Genomic DNA, 17,139 nt, shown 5'->3' on the forward strand with positions numbered 1-17,139 from the left:
GTAATTGAAATGCTTTGTAGGATCTTGTAGAATGGGCAAGTGGCAGCATGCAGCTTATACTAAAGCTACTTTTTCTTTTGGCCCATGTACAGAGGGTCTAGTTAAGTACTGATGGGTTTAGTACCAGTTCTACTGTCAGCTGCTTTAGCGTATGTACAGGAATGCTGTTATTTTAGCACTATCAAAATTCTTGTGTGACATTGGTTTAGCACTAGAAAAATTTATCTTATGATATTCATATTTTCCCTCAAGCCAGTCAGTCTGTCATCCATTTTTTTTCGCGTGCAATATTTTTTTTTACTTTAAACAAAAATAGGGCAGCTTTTCTTATCATAACTTGAATATGTGAAAACCATGTGCTCTTTTGCCATGTGGCAGACAGTCTTGGTCACCTTTTGTTACTAGTCTGTTTGAGCAATTGAATGCCTTGACTCTGTTCATGAAAAGTAGATATTCACGTAATCTGTTGTTTATTGCACCACAGGAAAGAAAAAAATATCTGAGGCAGGAGGCCATTTTAAGCAGCCATATTAGGACACCATCATTAACAGAAAAAATCAGGTTAAACTCAAACTCTGTGAAACTGATAGAATATTTAGTAAAAATATTGCATATTCAAGGAAGTGCCGCAAAATCAGGTATTATAAATAGTTAAAAACAAGGCATTTAATACTTCAAGCTTTTTCAGTCACAACTGATGTTTTTTTAATCTGTGCCTTTTTGAAATGCAAGAGGATTTATTAAATCTGTTCTCATGAAATAAAAATGGTGAAAGAGGAGAATCATCTTGTAGTGATACACAGAATATAAAATGGCATAGCTAGTATGGTCATAATCACTACTTATTTAGATTAGTTTTAGAGAGAAAACTATTTAGAAAGTGATTGTAAGAACAAATGTGTATGATGTTAATAAAGTAATTGTAACTCTTAATCTCATAGCTTCTATTAATTTAAGCCTTTTAAAACTCAACTGCTAATAATGCTGACAAAAGGATATACAGCAGCATGCTGATCTTTTTCTTTCCCCCTCTCAGTGACCCATATGTGAAAGTGACAGTGTATGATCCAGTGAATGGAGTCCTTACCAGTGTTCAGACAAAAACTATTAAAAAGGTTAGCTGTCTTATCTTTGTGGGTGTGATGGTTTTGTTTGGGTTTTTTTTGACAGACTCTAGAGGAAAAGTTAATACTCCAGGAAATTGGGGAATTAATATATCACTTGAGTGAATGGACAAGGGGAAAGGAATGTTCCATGACCTACTCTGTGTGTCTGTTCATGGCATTATTTTGGTATTTTCCCTTAAATACTTTTAGTGAAAGACAGAGAAACACTAAACATAATGAGGTGAATACTGATTCAGACTACATAATTCGTGGAAATACTGGATTGTTCTGATTTTCTGAGATCTTTAGTGATATAAGAATCTATCTTGCTGTCCAACTTTTATGTTTGAAACACAAACACAGTTTTTTGTGTTTCAATATCAAATTGCACAGTTCACCTGAATCATGATACTACTTGTTTCTCTAGAATACCTGCAGGAAAAACTCAGTCTTAGTACTAGTAACTTACCTTAGTTCAAATAAAATGAAACAATGTATATGTGAGAGGGAAAGTACTCTTACAACTTGTTGTTCTCAGATAGTGACTGTGATTTATGTTCTGAGATGACTCATGCATTTTCCCTTCATGTTGATAATTGTTAGTTTAGCTATGATGAGAGCTCACAGAATCACAGAATGTTAGGGATTGGAAGGGACCTCAAAAGCTCATCCAGTCCAATCCCCCTGCCAGAGCAGGAACACCCAGATGAGGTTACACAGGAAGGCGTCCAGGCGGGTTTTGAATATCTCCAGAGGAGACGCCACAACCCCCCTGGGCAGCCTGTTCCAGTGTTCCGTCATCCTCACTGAGAAGAAGTTACTTTTCAAATTTAAGTGGAACCTCTTGTGTTCCAGCTTGAACCCATTAACCCTTGTCTTACTGTTGGTTGTCACCGAGAAGAGCCTGGCTCCATCCTTGTGACACCCACCCTTTATATATTTATAAACATTGATAAGGTCACCACTCAGTCTCCTCTTCTCCAAGCTAAAGAGCCCCAGCTCCCTCAGCCTTTCCTCATAAGGGAGATGCTCCACTCCCTTCATCATCTTTGTGGCCCTGCGCTGGACTCTCTCCAGCAGTTCCCTGTCCTTCTGGAACTGAGGGGCCCAGAACTGGACACAATATTCCAGATGCGGTCTCACCAGGGCAGAGTAGAGGCGAAGGAGAACCTCTCTCGACCTGCTAACCACCCCCCTTCTAATCCACCCCAGGATGCCATTGGCCTTCTTGGCCACAAGGGCACAGTGCTGGCTCATGGCCATCCTGCTGTCCCCCAGGACCCCCAGGTCCCTTTCCCCTACACTGCTCTCTAATAGGTCATTCCCCAACCTATACTGGAACCTGGGGTTGTTCCTGCCTAGATGTAAGGCTCTACATTTTCCCTTATTATATTTCATTAAATTTTTCCCTGCCCAACTCTCTAGCCTGTCCAGATCTCGCTGGATGGCAGCACAGCCTTCTGGCGTGTCAGCCACTCCTCCCAGCTTGGTGTCATCAGCAAACTTGCTGATAGTACACTCAATTCCCTCATCCAAGTCGTTGATGAATATATTGAATGATACTGGTCCCAGTACTGACCCTTGAGGCACTCCACTAGATACAGACCTCCAACCAGACTTGGCCCCATTGACCACAACTCTCTGGCTTCTCTCCTTCAGCCAGTTTGCGGTCCACCTCACTACCCGATCGTCCAGTCCACACTTCCTCAGTTTTGCCGTGAGGATGCTGTGGGAGATGGTGTCAAATGCTTTACTGAAGTCAAGGTAGACCACATCCACCGCTCTGCCATCATCAATCCACCTCGTTATGTCTTCATAAAAGGCTATGAGGTTGGTCAAGCATGACTTCCCCTTGGTGAAGCCATGTTGACTGCCCCTGATGACCCTTTTATCCTTGATACGTCTTAAGATGGCACCAAGGGTAAGGTGTTCCATCACTTTCCCAGGCATGGAGGTGAGGCTGACCGATCTATAGTTGCCCGGGTCCTCCTTCTTGCTCAAAGTATCTGTAGTATTTTAAAAAATAGCTACCATTGAAAGATGTGTTTAGTTGAGCAGGTTGTATTGTGTTTGGCCCACCTGTGCCTGGTCTGTCTCAATTAGGTTGAGACATGTGGCATTTGCCAAGAGTTTGTAACTTCAGGATTAGCACATGTTTGTATGTAAATAATGTAGATAGTGGACTGAGGAGAAGGCAGTGATTATTAATGAAGACATACCATAAATAAACTGATTTGGACTGTATAATGGGCCCTTCTCTGCATCCATGGCATTAGACAAAACCTGAGAATACTTGCAGAAATTGTCTCCATTCTGCACTCTATTAACAGTATAAAACTCCTGTGACTTTTTCCTGCATTGGCAAGGTTAAAGCTTTTGTACTTTTTTCTTAAGTGGATTGTTACATGGGATAAAACAGATGTAAAACATCAAAAAAGACACCAGTATAGAATTGTCACTATAACCAATGCTATCTTCTTTTTTTTCCTTCCCCGTCCCCAGTCCTTAAACCCAAAGTGGAACGAAGAACTCTTATTTAGAGTAAGTGTTTTTAACAGCCTTATTACCTATGTTGGATATTATATTAACACATTAGGAAAAAATCTTTTCTCACTATTTCAGCTTAAAATCAGAAGTACATCTCTAATGTTCAAAAACGCTCACACACTGCTTTCCTCAGAAGTACATTTTTTAATGTTTTTATTTGTGCCAGGGTTAAATTTTCAGTCTTAATGCTATCTTCTTTGTTCCATGAATGCTTAAAATCATGAACATGGATTTAAAACCAGTTTGGGATAGCACCAGTCTTGGCACATTGGTTCTGATAGAAATGTGTTACATAGTGAAATGACAGCAAGATGTAGATTTGCTGTTTAATTTAGATCTTTAATTTAGATTCTGCTGAAGACAAGTGCTGGAATTCAACATGTATTTTAACTGTGAACATATTTCTTTTTCCTAGGTTGATCCTCAGAAACACAGACTCCTTTTTGAAGTGTTTGATGAAAACCGTTTGGTAGGTCCTTTTATGTTAATATTGCACTGTATTAAGGACTTGAATGAAAGTAAGTTCATTCTGATTCAACGTGGATCAAAAAACCACACCAAACAACCTTAACATTTATGAAACCTAAAGCTAAAGGCAGACCTGATTCATTTACTTATCTGACATTAACACACTTTGTGATTCTCTGAAGCAGTTATATTATTATTCTTCTAATGTTCTTTAACTCATAAAAGTGTAGTTCTTTTATAGTGCTTTTTAAATGATATGGCCAGATTCTTTGGTGATATTGAAAGCTCCGCATCGAATGTTGATTTTTTTTTTTTCCCCACAAAGTAGTGTTGAAAATGTAGGTACCTCCATACACAGTGTGAGTAGCTTCTTCAGTGTGTGAGCAGTAGCATCAAAGAAAGCGTGTGTGCCTTTTCTTTGAAAATGTGAACAAGTGGACAGTGGATTGGGATCTTGTAGGTAGGTGTCGCTCTCTGAACGGCAGGTCATAAGTAAGGTAAGGATAGATTGTGCATTTATTTTTCTCAGTGAAATCAAAACTCCTCCTCTGACCATGCTCTCATTTTACGTGTGAAGATGTCTAATTACCTGTCTTTCTATCTGTATGTTTTATTGTAAATGAGTAAGGCTGGTAGCAGTACAGTCACAACGCTAGCATCCTAGGGCCGCTTCACAGACATCCCTTACCACCTTTTCCTTCTGCAATAGTTTGAAACTAATAGGAGGGATCGAATGCTCTTTAGTTTGTGCTCCAAACACAGTTTCATTCTGATAGCAGTTATAAAAGATAAATTTGTGCTTGAATAGTGTGTTAGCTATGAAAAACTACTCTTTTTTTTTTTTTTTTCCCCCTAATGCTTTCTGCCTATATTCAGTAATACATTGTATCTTTTAGGGAGGTGCTGCTCTGCTAAAGTTGGGAAGAGTAAAAATGTATGTAAATATAAGTGCAAACTATCTAGAATAAGTAGATTTGAGAAAGAGGCTTGTTTCTTGGTTATAGGCGTCACACAATCCCCAAACCACTTACTTCTGGATTGGTAGTGTTACCTGACCCAAGTATTTCAAATATGGTGTCTCTTATGTTTTTAAAAAACAATTTTAAAGGGAATCACCAGCATTTGTAGCTTACGTGGCAAGTTAAATATGGTTTTTAAGATGCTCAGATGTTTATCTCGGTGTGTGTTATGGGCCACAACGTATTCTCCATGGAGTCAAAGTACTTTGTCCTTTAGTCATTGGAACGTTACTGCCACCCCCTGGAAGCCAGGAGATGTGATTAGGAAGTCTGATTCCTGACTGTCTTGGGAGAAGGCCAGTGCTTGGCTTGCTTTGTGGTTTCCACCAGAAGTATTCTTTAGCATTCTTTCTCTAATCTAGAGTAGATAAGTTGTTTGACCTGTTTGCCCTATAGGAGAGGAACAAATAAAACATTTTATTAGCATCAAATTGGAAACAGTGCTTTGTTTCCTATATATGATTATATTTAGACCTCATTACTCACTGTATAAAAATAACCCCAGTATTTTCTGTCTTTTCCATCTCATTTGGTGAAGCCTATTTCTCTTTAGCTTGCTCTCAGAAACACCAAGTTTCTATCCCAGTTGTCTTGAGCTGTTTTAAATAAGTCAAATCATTGCCTTAGCTGTGACTGTTGTTTAGCATTGACAAGCTCCCCCACTTCTATTAACTCATCTTCACATGTCAGAAATCATAGGTGCCTTGCACTCTTTTTTTCTAGCTCACACAGCTATGATCAAAAGGTGTTTTATCTGCCATTATTTTACTGGGCTTCAGTGTTAATCAGCCTTCCTTCTATCTATTGGATGACTGTTAAAGCTCTAGATGTGAGCAAGCTGACAAAACTGAAATTCTCTTGCATTTGTGAGACCATCCTCCCAACACATAATTTCCTCTTTACAAAAATTTGCCCTGACTGCTTTTATTCCCTGTAACTTTTGGGGTTAAACTGAAGCCTGAAATCTCTTGGTTTTGTTTAAGAAATGTTACTTTCTTGAAAATCAAGCTCAAAACTTACATTCTTCAGTGTAAGGGTTCAATTCAAACTCTTTCTGTAATAGCTTTAAAATTTTTCAAAGGTCACCTGTCTTGGATTTGGTAAGGGAACACTAAATCTATTGTTCTGCTGACTTATTTTAAACCATTAGTAAAGGGCTTGAGGAGTTTGTAGAATCCTCAACTATGGTTGTCTTTAAAAACACCATTAGAAAAATCCATCAAGAAGGACAATGAGACCTCTTGTGAGATGGACCAGTTAAGGGACTAGAAGAGTTTTGCTGTCTCTTTTTATCTTACAATAACTTGTCACAATTATGTATATTTCAAATGAAATGCCAAAGCTCGTTATTGATACTGAAGAAGTCAATGATGTTAATATTTGAATGGAACTATTGGTACCTAATTTTTTTAAAAATTTATTTTTATGTCAACTCTAATTCAGCAAGACAGACTTTTGCATTTTAAAAGCCATTTTATATTGGCTAAGGAAACTGTATTAGGCTGGCTATACTTACACAGTTATAGCTAAGCAAGAGTGACATGTAGAGAAATCTCACCTGAATCTTAAGCCTGAGTTACCAAAACATGTCAGCTTATAATTCTTTCAGAGATTTCTTTAGTAAAATTGAAAAACATTTCAGATCATCTGTTGGGGAAGAAAGTGTTGCTTTCTTTTACTAAAAGCAGTATCTCTAATAAAGTGGTTGCAAGTTATTGCCTATCACACTAACATGTTAGGAACTGTGCTACTAATAACTTCGTTGGGGAGAAAAGGAGCTTTAAGAAATGCTTTGTTTACTTTTCACTCTCATATCTTAGGGTGATGGTGTGGGTTGTTTTGTTTGTTTGCTTGTTAATATATTGCTTTATGTTCAAATGTAACTTTTTGAAACCGTGACAAAAATATTGTGTGGTATTTTCCTTTCCTCTTCTCCCCCACTCCAGTCCCCCTTCAACATGTAATGTTAGAATAAGTCCAGTTGGTAAAGGGTAATGAAATAAATGAACTATTGTATTTGTTGGCTTTTATGAATAACCTAGTATTCATTTATTGCTGCATTCTAATAATGGAATTCAGGTAACAGAGGTTAAGTAAGCCCTGGAGTATAATTAGAAAACAAATTCGTTGCTTGCAAACAGAGTACTGTGAATTTGATTCTTGGCTCTTTTTTGGGAAGGGGGTATAAATGTTGATTTTACTGCCTTCTAGCTTAAAATACAGTAAAGGTTAAATAAATATGGAGCAGAAAAAAATCTAGTAGTATGACCTATAAAAGTATAAATGGCCCAGTGTTCTTCTCTGGTTTGCACTTTTTCAGCAGCACTAAGTAATTTCATGTTAGTGTGGTAGCATTTAGTACTGCATCACATGTGACTTCTGTATTCAAAAGTACCTTCTTAGCCAAAGGTGTTTTAAAAAACAAACAAACAAACCAAACCACACATACACGCAAAGAAACACACAACAAAAAAACTAACACCAAAGCCTACTTAACAGCAGGATTCAAGATTGTCTTTTTGTGAAATTCCCACTAGGTGCCAGCAAAGGACCTTTTCAGATGATACGAGCCAGTGAAACATTCTGTAGGAATTCTCAATCCCATTACTCATGTAAGAGTTGTCAGTAAATTAACTTCTTGACATGCTGATCATTTTATTAAAAAAAAAAAAATTAGCTATGAACGTGTTGAGACCATTTGTATATAGTTATACAGAATAGCTTTCTTCTGTAATTGTGCTTGGTAATCATATTTCTCTGTGTATACTTAGTTCAGTGTTTTAAAGTCTGCATAGCTGGTCATGTATTTGTATGCTATAGCGAACTCTAATGAATTTCTGCTTATTCTTGGCTTCCAGCAGACAAGATGAGGTAGTTCAGTTTGTAGAACTCTTTGTGTTATTTCTACCTTTAACAGCTGTAATTTTGAAGGGTTAAAATAGAAAATAAAAGGTTAACATGGTAGACTGAAAACAAATGCCAAATTATTAATCAGAATAACTTGTTGTGGTTCTAATTCAGTTGCACATCACTGAAAAATATGAATTATTTGGCAGGAGAGGCTTCTACTATGTGCAGTTCTTTGGAAAGTGTGATTGCTTAACAGCATGTAGATTGCGAGATAATACCAGATTTCTTTAAAGTTTTATTTAAACAGTGTAGAAGTACTTCTTTTAAGGAAGAGGCTTATTTCACTGGTTTATGCATAATTCGGACCTCAGCAGTTTGCTAGCATGGCTACTATTTGGAAATTCAATCCTAGACTTGATACTCAATTATATGGGACTTCATTCCTACCAACTTCCTGTAATTCTAAACCTATGGGTAAAAATATTAGTAGTCATACGCTGCTGAGGAAAGTGCGGACACATTGACTCAGCTAGTACAGCCGCAGCAGGCGTTGCTGTTTTAAACTTGGAAATACTGGAAGTTTATTATTGTATTCATGCATGCAAATTGCAGCAGGTATACTTAAAACAAGGTCAGTAACGTTTGTCAGTGTGTCGCATCTGAGGTCGCTGGAACATAAGTGCTCTGTAAACGAATGCTTTCTGACTGCAAGCAATCAAAGACGGTCCAGAAACTGCAGTTCAACAAATGGCTGACTTATTTCAAGAGGTACAGTGTGGGTTTTTTTATCACTAGTATATTGTAGAAATTAGGACAAAGACTGCAACTTTTATGGGCTTTTACTGTTGTGATGTACTAGCACTAGATTCTGTGCAGCTGCCTGTAGCCTTTCTGCCGAAGGATCTTTGTGGTTTTCATTTGCTAACATGCATGGAAATGAGAACAAATGGCACGGCGGTTAAGATTGCATTTTGCTACCCAAAGAAGCAACACGGATCCGTTATCGGAAACCTCTGAAGATGTTTTGGATAGTAACAATTGTATGCACTTCAAAAAATTGCAGAATTCTGCACCTAATGTTATGCAAATGAAACAGACTGCTAGACAAGTTGCTTATGCACCTGTAACGCAACAAGTAATTAATCAAGGGGAAAATGCAGCTATTTCTTCATTGCAAGTGAAAAAGAGCACTTCACTGCACATTTCTCTACAGACTAGAAAATATAGTGGCTGTTTTCAGTCTGGTAATGCTGTAGCTGCTGGTGAAGACACTTCATTCATTGGTACCGGTAACGAAGGAAATTGTGACGCTAGAATTGTGGTTGATTATCGATCTAACGACAGCCTTCTGAGCAGCGCTGCTCTGTGCAATGGCAGTCTCAGCAGTGCCACAGCCAGTGACAGTGGATCGTTCAGCAGTGCTGGCAGCGACTATGGATCATGTGCAAGTACCACAAGCGATGGGGGTTCATATTGTAACAGTGTCGTTAGTGACAGTGGCAGTGGCGTTCTTTTGCCAGGCGACAGTACTTTCTGTAGTACTGTTGTTCATGGTGATTCTTCATATAGAAGCACTGCAAACAACTGTAATCCCTACAGGAACAACTCATCTCAGGAAACTCTGCGTACAAGTAACACTACTTTTGACCAAAATGCTTTGTCAGTGAGGAAGAAAACGAAAATTCCGCTGCGACGTTGTTCATCACTGGTTATTTTCCCTAGGAGTCCTTCCAGTACTCCTCCAGCTTCTCCAGTAAGCTCAGGTCAACTACCACATCGAGGCGCCTATCAAACATCCCATAAAATAATTATTTCTCCTAGTGAGCTGGCAGAAAAAGATGAAACCATTTCCAAGGGATTCCTTTCAACAGCAGTCAATGGACTTCGGCTGTCTAAAACAGCTTCCTCTTCTGGTGAAGTCAGAGACATTCGACCGCTTTATTTGAACACATCATTACAGGACAAAAGTAAAATTTTGAGTAGTTCTGAGCAGGCAACTTGTGAAGAAGTGTCTGATGGCTTCTCGTCTATTTCAGTTCATCTCGCTCAAAGAGCGTTTGCATCGAGCAGTGAAATGGTTAATAGCTGTTGCAGTCCAGAGTTAAATCTGAACTCCAGTGCAAAATACCCTCATTTAAAACTGGCACGTAGCACATCTGCATGTTTACCCTCAAAAATAGATTCAGAACATGAGATTAATGGACTAGAAAGACCAAATGCACAGATGAGCAAAACCCACCATGTTTTGCAAAGAAGTGTTTCATTGGAAGGATCACGTCAAAAAGTTTCTTGCTGTTTATCCAGCCTTAAATACAAGTGTCATAGTGCAAGGACGTCTCAGTTGCACATACAGTTCAAACCTGGGAATGAAGGAAAAACAACTGGTGTTAAGAAAAGATATGGAACCTCTAAAAGGGAAATGTCTAGCACTTTGTGGAGGCCCCATAAGGTGAGTGTTCTGGTTTATAGAAAAATTGGCAGTATTTTACCGCTGAAATTTAACTGGAAAATTATAAAATTTACAATTAATATTTTGACATCACGATTTCAGAATTTCCTGATGGTGTTAAACTGTCACCATTAGGAAGTAAATTTTTATACTGTCTGTAGGAGTTGGTTTTAGATTTGTTACTTAGATTATGGGACGTAGAGTAGCATAGGTGAATAGGTATTACAGTGAAATAATTGTATTTAATATTATAAACACTGATTTCCTATTTACATGAACTCAAAGGGATTTTCTTTTCTAGTTATCTAGACATGGGAATTATTCAAACTTCAGATGAAGTTTTGTAGTTTTAAATACGTAACTTTGCTTCTCAGTAAATTAATAGAAATTACTAAAATTGCATGCAAAATGAGTAAAAATGAGTGAATTACTCCAGAGTCTTTTAGGTTTATTTCATATAGGCTTTATTTTACAGAACAGTGCTCTATGTAGAATTAAAGATAAGTAATATTTGAGCAGAGAAGCTGTAAATACCAGTTTTTTCTGTATACACCCTGAACCACAGGAATTTTCAGAGTTTCCTCTCAATTTTTTTTTCCTTCCAACCACTACTTCAGCCTGAGCAGTACACTGTAACTTAATACTTCTCCTAACAACATTGCTGTTCGAATTATAGTACTTGGATCTAGAAGGCATATATTAAATATTTTTTTTTTGTAACGAAACTCACATCCAACTAAACTGCAGAAGTGTGTTTGCTCTTATTAACTCTTAAGGGAGTTCATATTGTTTGTAAGGCATAAGCCACACAAAATGTAGATTTTAAGACTTGTTTAAATAACACTGTGAAGACTTGAATGATCTGAATATTATGTATTAGTTTTAATTGTGAATGCTGATAAAGGTGCAATAATTAATGTTTACCAAAATTCAAGATCTCATTCCCTATGAATTGACACTACTATCGTTTAACTAACACACTTGTTTAGGCAAAAGGCTTTATGCCCAATATCTATTGTTATGACAGTTCCTTTCTAAACTAGTAATATAATTACCTTGGAGGTATTAGCCAGTAATTTTCAGTCTGTTTTTGCCCTCAGAGTAGTGCCTGATGATTTTAAACTTTTTGACTTCTTTGGAGTTTTGTATTACTTCTTGGTTAAAAAGAGTTTGAAGAAAAATGCACTTTCCTTCTTGTAAACTGTGACCTATGTTTAAGCTTCCTTATAAAACTCACAGTGGGTCACAGGTAATCACTATGGATATTGTTTAGTGATTCCTCATCTCAAAATCCAACTGTAAAGTTGATGGTAAATTCCACAATAAGCACAGATTATGACATTTTAAGCAGTCTGACTCTAGTTATTTTTTAAAAGTATATTGTAAAAAGGAAAACATGTTGAGTCATGCACTTCAAGTACGCTTCTCGGCAACTTGTACTTGTAGCCTCTATATTTAATGATAGTTGATATGTGAGAGATTTTGTATTTTAATACTGAGTAGCTTTTAATAAATTCAATTTAGGTAGAATCCCAGTTCAGGATTAGATTGTTAGCAAACATTTCCAGAAAACTTTGTAGGACACTGGACTGACAATAGTTTGTTTTGGTTCCCAGGAGTGGTGTTTACAGCAGATTGATATCAAACCTAAGGAGATTTAACTTTTTGAAGTGCTTGGTAGCATGCGTCTGTGGTCCTTGAGCATTTTTACTGTGTTAATGGGGCAGTTTTAAGCTTCCTGAATTCTTAAGATTTTTGTCTTCTGACTGGAAGATGGGAGAGACAAGTTTAAAACTAAAAAATAATTTTAAAAAAATCTGAATCCCAAATTGTTGCTGTTATCTTGTACTTTTCATGTGTTTGCAAATATTTAGATTTGTGCTATGTCTACATACAAATTCAAAAGATCTCTCTCAGAAAACTGGACAGTGAGGGTTTTATAGCAGTATACTTGTTTCGGATTCCTTTATGCAACAACAGACACAGGAGCCTTTCAGTCCTGAAATGGCCCACTCAGTCTTTATGTAAAATCAGTTTTTAGAAAATATCCTATAAAAAATGTTATCAAAAAAATGTAAAAGCTTCCCCCACCAAACTAAACCGATTGACTTTATAGCAGTTCAGCCATTCACTGGAATAAAAGAGATAAATATTGTATTTGCTATTACAGTCTTTGTGACAAATGTAATAGATTCTATGGCAATCATTTAATTATGTAGTCCAGTTAATTATCATGGTGTATTGTGACTCATTTAAAAATAAACAACTCCCAAAATATTTCTCTTGACTCCAGTTAGTCTGGCCTAGTATATTGATATGCTGAGTCTGGGTTCAAATTTAACAAGTTGATACTGGAGTAGCATTTAGTAATGTCAGCTATCTGCACAGAGCAGTCACGAAATCAAATCAGTGCTTTGCGCAGGGACTGTGGAGTCTGAAGCAGCGAAAGGTCTGTGCATTCTTCTCTTTCGTGCCTAGCTACCAGCCTTCAGCCGCCTCCTATCACATTTCCCGCTTTCTATAATCAACAGCTTGTTAAAGGCTGACTTAAAAAAAAAATCAAAACACCATTTCTGCGACAACTGGCCTTGGATTATTTTTAATTAATTTGAAAAATGTGGAGTGCTGATGGCCCACATACCACTGCTGTTCTTTACTGGATACATACTGAATAGGTTCTGCACTAGATAGTGGAATTTCATGTATGGGAAGCAGGAGGAAGAGGTGGTCCTGGTTGCAGCATTGAAGATTGTCCTTGACTTTGTATTTCTGTTTTTAATGTTTTTTCAGTGCATCTGTCTCTTGCTTCTGGTAGAAATAAACCTGCAACTAAAGCACTTTGACAGCACAGGTATGAACTGAGAGGGTAGGAGTAAGGGAACAATTTACATGTCATCTTATGTATGTAAACTTAAAGAGGTGCAGAGGAAGGCAGAAGGAGTGACTATGGTTCCACTTCTAGTATACCATAAACAAATTAAAAAAGCTGTGCTAATCTCTTCCACAAGTATAATATTATGCTGACATCCCTGTTGGCATTAGCCATTCCTTCCCTGTCAGTATCACTGCTGATTAGATAATGTGAATATTGTAAAGGTACTTGTAAGTCTGTTTCAGCAACTGTATACCTTTAAAGTAATTTCTTATACAATTAAGGGAATCATTGTGGTGTTGTCCTTTTGTTTACAAGTAATTTTACTCAAGCTTTGTCTCTAGCAAATGAAATACATGTTTTGAAGCAAAAAAACTTCAGAGGAAGTACACAATAACAAAACATTTTTGTACTGTTAGGTTTGTGTGAGGAATACCTTTAGGTGGAACTCTCAAGCTTTTTTAATCAGGTTCTGGCACTCTGCCTCTTGTATTTGTAAAAGGAGATACTGTTTGGATCTTTCAGTACTAAATTTACGTTTTGGACAAACAGTAGTTGGAGGGTTTGTGTGTGAGAATGTCTCTCTGCACTAACTTCCCAGCTGATCTGAACACGCTGAGGGGACCAGAACCTGTGCCTGGAAGATCTTTATTCCCTTGATCAGTGCTGCACCAAACCTTAACACCAAATAGTCTGAGGTTGTCCCCTTGCATCCTCTTTAAGTACAGAGCTTCTGTCTCAGCAAAACTCCTTCACGGAAGACAATGGTCCAACCAGTGCAAAGTGCCAAAAGAAGGGCAAGACAGCTGTGGCTTATCACCAGCTACCTCAGTCTTTGCATATCGAGCAAAGAGGCTGCACAGGTATCCGTTTCCCAAATCTGTGCAAGGAGGTGAGGTGGAAAAGGGGCGGGTGAAGCAGAAGATTAGAGGCAATACAAGGCAAAGCATAAGTTGAGATCTCTTTATGCTATTGTGTTACGATAACCTCATCACCCAATAATTTTAATATTGTTCAGTAGTGCATATCTTGAAGGATCATGTTACAGGACTGTCTATGGCACATCGCTGTGTCATGGTAGATCAGTTCAGCCAAGGAGAATTGGGACTGAAGGGAAGGTGGGGTGTGTGTTTCTGAGGAATCATGGTGACAATTATGTTAGACTTAAGTCACATAACACTATGTTGGCTCAGACAAATTTTAGAAGTTCAAATATACATCAAAGCATTAAAGCAAAGATAGCAGACACTGTTAATCACAGTAATTAATAATCTATAATTATTTGTACGTGATCTCTTCCTACTTTAATCTGTTATATAACAATGACCTGTAGTGCTTTGATAATTTGTACCAATTTCTTCTATTTTCCATCTTCCTTAAACGCAGAGTTTTGTTACAGCTTCTATTCAATGTTTCTTCATTCCTTTAGCTTTTGATTAGCAATTTTCTTCAGGGGAAAAAAAAAAAAGTTTGCATACAAAGAATGTAGTAAACCTTACAGCCAAGACTAGCTGTGAACAGTTGCTATGTGGAAGCATTAGTGAAGGAAGCAATGAACTAATACTACTTGGTACCAGCTCCATCCCTAAAATTTCTTTGTCACTCCTAGCACGTTGTATTTGGCAACAGTGAACCATATTTAACTTTCAGAATATGATCATGCTATAAGGAACAGTGTCTAGGCTGTAGCAGAATACTTGAATAACCCTGCTTATCAAAGATCTAGCACTTTGTAGTCATCAGAACACACTACATGTACATATTAAGGAGGCGTTTTACTTGATTGTGCTATGCACAAATTATGAAGAACCTCGTTTTGTTTATAGTCTGCAGATGAACTGAGTTTGGGAAGGCTACTCATGCCAACAAAAGAAGAAACTAAAACTGCAAAACCATGCAAAGCAGAGCTCCTGAAACAGCTTATATAAATATTTCATTATCCAGCCTTCAGGTTGATTCATGTCCTTTTAATCTACCATGAGGTAGTGGGAAGCATTAATGGTGTGGCTTCTTCAGTATACCCACAAGCTGTAGTTATTCTGTGTCTTAAGGCTTAGTATACATTTAAGAATGTGTCAAAGTAAAACTTGTTCCCGAGGCAAGATAGAGATGTTCTTCCCTTTACTCCTGACTAGCCAAATAACTTGCAGGCTTTCAGATATAAGACCATGATCATTGCTGTAATTTTTTTTTTTTATTTTTTGAATGGTACATCCTTTTTGCTTTCTATGAGAAATTAGATCAATACTTTGGGTTAAACAAAAACATTTATTGGAAAATGTTATGATGTAGAAATCATAGTCTTTGTAAGCATTATAGTGTAAGACAGAAGTCCTTAGAAAACTACTAGTACCTGCAGGTATTCTCCCAAAAATTGTTAAGAAGCTCAGTTATAAGATTGTTGAAATACTAATTGCTATGAATGATCTTTTAATCTATTAGATTCCCTTACTGAAGGAAAATGCTAAGCAGTATGCTGATATTTTTAAATGACCAAAAGGGGACCTACAGACTACTGCGACAGGCTGGTCTGGAAGGAAGAGTGCATGGAATAGAATTAGTAGACATATAACATGGTTTGTGTTTATAAGGAGGGAGACTGAGCACTGCTTGCATAAAAAGTTTAGTCTTACAAATCAGACTAAGCAATGATATGTGAAGACGAGTGACCTGGTTAATGCAGGACACCAAGCTTTTCAAAATGTTTTACAAAAACCCGTAGCAGAAGTTCTGAAAAATACTCTCAAGACAGGTGCAGCAAAAAGCTTCTTCGTTAATGACTAAAAGATAAGGAAGAGAAGTGAGAATCAAATTCTCACATCTGAAGTTGCAGAAAATCTCATGATAGTGTGTGACTAGACAGTAGAATGGACAGTTTGAAAATCAGTGATAGATGTCAAGTACTGCACACAGAGGAAAACCAGCTAATGATACATGTGTAGTAATGGTCTGGCATGCTGGTCAGGACATAGTTAATGTCATGGTGAGTGACTTGCTGAAAGTGTCAGCTCAAATCTTGTTGGCAGTTGAAAGTCAAATAGAAGGTTAGGATTTATTAGGAAAGGAATAAACTAACAAAAATAAATCCACCATTATGGAGTTGTACAAATCCACATCTGTACATGGCTTGCATATTTCTGGTCATCCTTTTTCAGGAAGCATGTATAACAGAACTAGAAAAATACCAAGAAGGGTCACAAGATTGGGATAAGTTTTATGTGAGGAGACACTAAGTAGACCAAGGGCTTTTCAGCTTTGGTGGGGGCAGGGGAAAAGTGTTATGAAGGGAGTTTTATAAAACTGTAGTTCAGGGGAGGTGAATTTAAACAGAGAATCCACTCTTATAAAAGAAATATGTTCTGTTATGTGTTGCTGAGCTCACTGTTGCAAGATGTTGTGCATACCAAAGGTAGAAATGGATTTCAAGAAGAGGTTAGATAAGTTGAAGAAAGGTCCATCAAAGTGTTTTACATTCTCAATATGTATTTTATGTCAGGATCAAAAAGTCCATGACCACTTATTCATTAGAAACTGGGGAATATATCAGAAGAAGTACTATTTTTAGCTGCTGCTTTTATTATTTCCTTAAGCACCTGCTCTTGGCCATTACTAGGGAAAGGATACAAGGCTACGCAGAGTGTTAATCTGACCACCAGGCTCTTTGGTGCCTGCTCAGCCCTTGCAGCCACCTAGGATCAAATGGTAGTAATGCTCTTTCAAGTTCTCCCCTCACCCTGGGCTGAGAGTGTTCTCCTGCGTTCCAGCACGTGTTTTCTCATTTTCCAGAAGTGGATGAATTTCACAGACCGAGCAAGCAAGCAGAACTGA

General features: G+C 37.5%; 1 protein-coding gene across 3 annotated transcripts in view; it reads left to right on the forward strand.

Annotated features, from left to right (window-relative positions):
• Nucleotides 1-17,139, forward strand: part of NEDD4 (NEDD4 E3 ubiquitin protein ligase) — a 58,905-nt gene that overhangs the window by 11,753 nt on the left and 30,013 nt on the right. For 2 of the 3 annotated variants that reach the window (XR_010606771.1, XM_065642213.1), the window contains exon 1: nucleotides 8,514-10,439. Coding sequence is in view for 2 of the 3 variants with exons in the window: in XM_065642213.1 (XP_065498285.1) it covers nucleotides 8,937-10,439 (1,503 nt within the window). In the remaining variant the exon portion in view is untranslated. Of the gene's footprint in view, nucleotides 1-1,036; nucleotides 1,116-3,608; nucleotides 3,648-4,068; nucleotides 4,123-8,513; nucleotides 10,440-17,139 lie in introns of those variants that run through there. The other variant, XM_065642214.1, reaches the window with a different exon arrangement.

Source organism: Caloenas nicobarica, chromosome 10 (assembly GCF_036013445.1).
Source record: "Caloenas nicobarica isolate bCalNic1 chromosome 10, bCalNic1.hap1, whole genome shotgun sequence".
NCBI classification, from domain to species: domain Eukaryota; kingdom Metazoa; phylum Chordata; class Aves; order Columbiformes; family Columbidae; genus Caloenas; species Caloenas nicobarica.